Here is a 2,356-nt window from a genome sequence, read left to right on the forward strand (position 1 = left end):
AGAGAATGATCGGTAGAGAAAACGGGGAGGTTGAATCGTGGGGAACGACAAGATTATACGACGCCTGCATCTCCATGGACAGCAGGTCTCGCAGCGCCGCCGAGGAGAGAGGGATCCGATCCAATCTATAATTTTTGTTCAGCTGCAGACTGGACCATACCCATCCCAACGCAGCCAAGCAGGAGCAAAACGCCAGCATTCTCGTGACGGCAATTTTGCGGGGCAAAGCATTTGTTTTCGTGGAGGCGCGGTAAAGGACATTGGGGATCTTCGCCAAATTTCTCCCACCAGGCACTCGCCACCGTCCAGAGGCCATCCTGCCGGCCCAGGCGGACAGCACCCCGTGCTGTCCCTGTGCAATTTGGTGGTGGAAGCATGAGTGAGCGATTGGGTTTTGAAATTCCACAGGTGGCTATAAATCCGACCCAGCTGTATCAGGATGAGGATGAGGGCTCTCTACTACTTCACATGCCTCATTTTCCAGACAGGGCAAGGAGCAATAGGCGTGGGTCGTTATGACTGGCTTTCGTGTCAGCCCATGAAAGTAATTCAGCCACTTTGTCCAATGATGCAATAGAATTGCAAAAGATTCAAGAAGCCCGTGGTGTCGGACAGTTACAGAGGACTTGCTCCTGGAAAGAACAGGAATACGCAAGAACTTTGCCCGACCAGATCTTCGTCGAAAGATCTACAAGAATAACTCAGTAGCGTTCTGAATCGCATCTGTTTTCTTAATCACATTTCGCGAAATTTTACTGGCCACGATCTGAATGTACTACCGTCCGACACGGCGGCAGAACGGCAGAAGCCTTGAAGCAATTCTTTATTTCCCTTTCTCCTCTCGGGATGTTGTCGGATAGTCAGCATGTTCATTAACCAAACTAAAGTGTCCTCAAAAGGGTCGCAACGTCGATTTTCTTTGAATTTCAATGACCTTTGGGACGCGGGGGTGGGCAGATGATGCCATCTTTTAAATCAGTGATAGTGGGCCCATCTGTCATTTCCGTGCACGCACCATTTGATTGATTCATGTGAATCCACTGCCTTTCAAGAACATGGCACATACATGAGGACTCTGAGTAGGCCACAAATTTGTCGCAGGAATGAACAACAAGCTGATAGCTGGCTTCAAAGAGCCCTGGATCAGAGCTTGGGTGGGCGTCACATGCCGCGTCCTGGTTTGGGAAAAGAAACGTTTGGATGACCGTTACAGAGTAACGTCTCGGACTGCCTGCCAAGAAGTAGAATGTCTAGGAAAGGACGTGCACGGGCGACAGGGCACTACTGCAACTGAAGGTACTCATCTGTGGTAGATCTCTCATGTAGTTCACGGCTGCCTAGCTTCCGTGTGAGAGGTGGACGGCTTCCCGGCTTGACAACCTCCTCCAAAGATGGCGGGAGGCTCCCCAAAATATCTGCGGCCCTTCTGAAATAGCGAAGGAAAGGAATGGATCACCAAACTTAATTTATGGATTTATGTATTGGGTTTCTAATATTTTATTTTATTCGCAAATGTTGTGTTGCTCGTTCTTTTGTCGTTTCTTGCACTTCCCTGCATGATTCTTCGTCTTTCTATCATTTTTGCAACGTTACGTGCCTTCTACACTTTAACGACGGTAGCGAGCTCTCTTGAAATTAAAGTACAGAGAGAGGATTCCCCGTTCAAAAAGACACTTGAATCCTCGCTTGTGGCTCTTCTCCCACTGACAGTAAGGAAAATATATGATGGGAGGGGCAAGGGAAAGAAAGATACATCAAATGTGAGCAGAACATCAATACTTGATGGGCTCATCGCAAACATTTCAGACCAAGCAACGTGTCCCGTGACTCATCACGGTTCCGTTTCAGGCTCTGCGCCTACCTCCTTATTCAGAATTTTAAACGCCACGTCCTCATAGGGCGGCCCGGCGTGAAAGCGAATTATCGTAAATTCGGGATTATCGCACCTCTCCATAAAAAAGGTCGGGGCCTGAATTGACAGGATACGGAAAGGAAACGAAACAAGATTGATGAAGCCAGGCAGACGCCTCCTGGCCTCCCCCTCCCCCCTGCCTTCCCCTTGTCCACCTCCCCCCCGAACCGACCTTCGTCTTGTCGATCAGGTCAGGATAAAAGACGTTAAATTTGTAACCTTGGACGGTCTTGGGCGGGGGGTTGTCGTGGTCGTAGTGGGTCCGGTTGTACATGTTCCAGTCCCAGCCTAGGGGGTGGGAGAAGGAAATAAGAGAGGAGGGTAAGGTACCGGAAAGAGGGCAGTCACCAGGAATCAAAATCCCGAGTGGCAGCGCCAAGAATCCTCTGGAAAACCTTAGCGGTTCTCTTTCCCCTCCTGTCCCTCCCTCCCTCCCTCCCTCCC

General features: G+C 49.9%; 1 protein-coding gene across 1 annotated transcript; it reads right to left on the reverse strand.

Moving 5' to 3' along the window:
- Window positions 1–1,467: 1,467 nt before the first annotated feature.
- On the reverse strand, window positions 1,468–2,202 carry NGA_0126000 (uncharacterized protein). The gene is made up of 3 exons (XM_005855372.1): window positions 2,085–2,202; window positions 1,862–1,969; window positions 1,468–1,703 (listed from the first exon to the last, which is right to left on the reverse strand). Exons 1-3 carry the CDS (start codon window positions 2,184–2,186, stop codon window positions 1,608–1,610), a joined length of 306 nt encoding a protein of 101 aa, XP_005855434.1. The 5' UTR covers window positions 2,187–2,202; the 3' UTR covers window positions 1,468–1,607.
- Window positions 2,203–2,356: the final 154 nt, after the last annotated feature.

Source organism: Nannochloropsis gaditana (genome assembly GCF_000240725.1).
Source record: "Nannochloropsis gaditana CCMP526 unplaced genomic scaffold scaffold215, whole genome shotgun sequence".
NCBI lineage: Eukaryota > Eustigmatophyceae > Eustigmatales > Monodopsidaceae > Microchloropsis > Microchloropsis gaditana.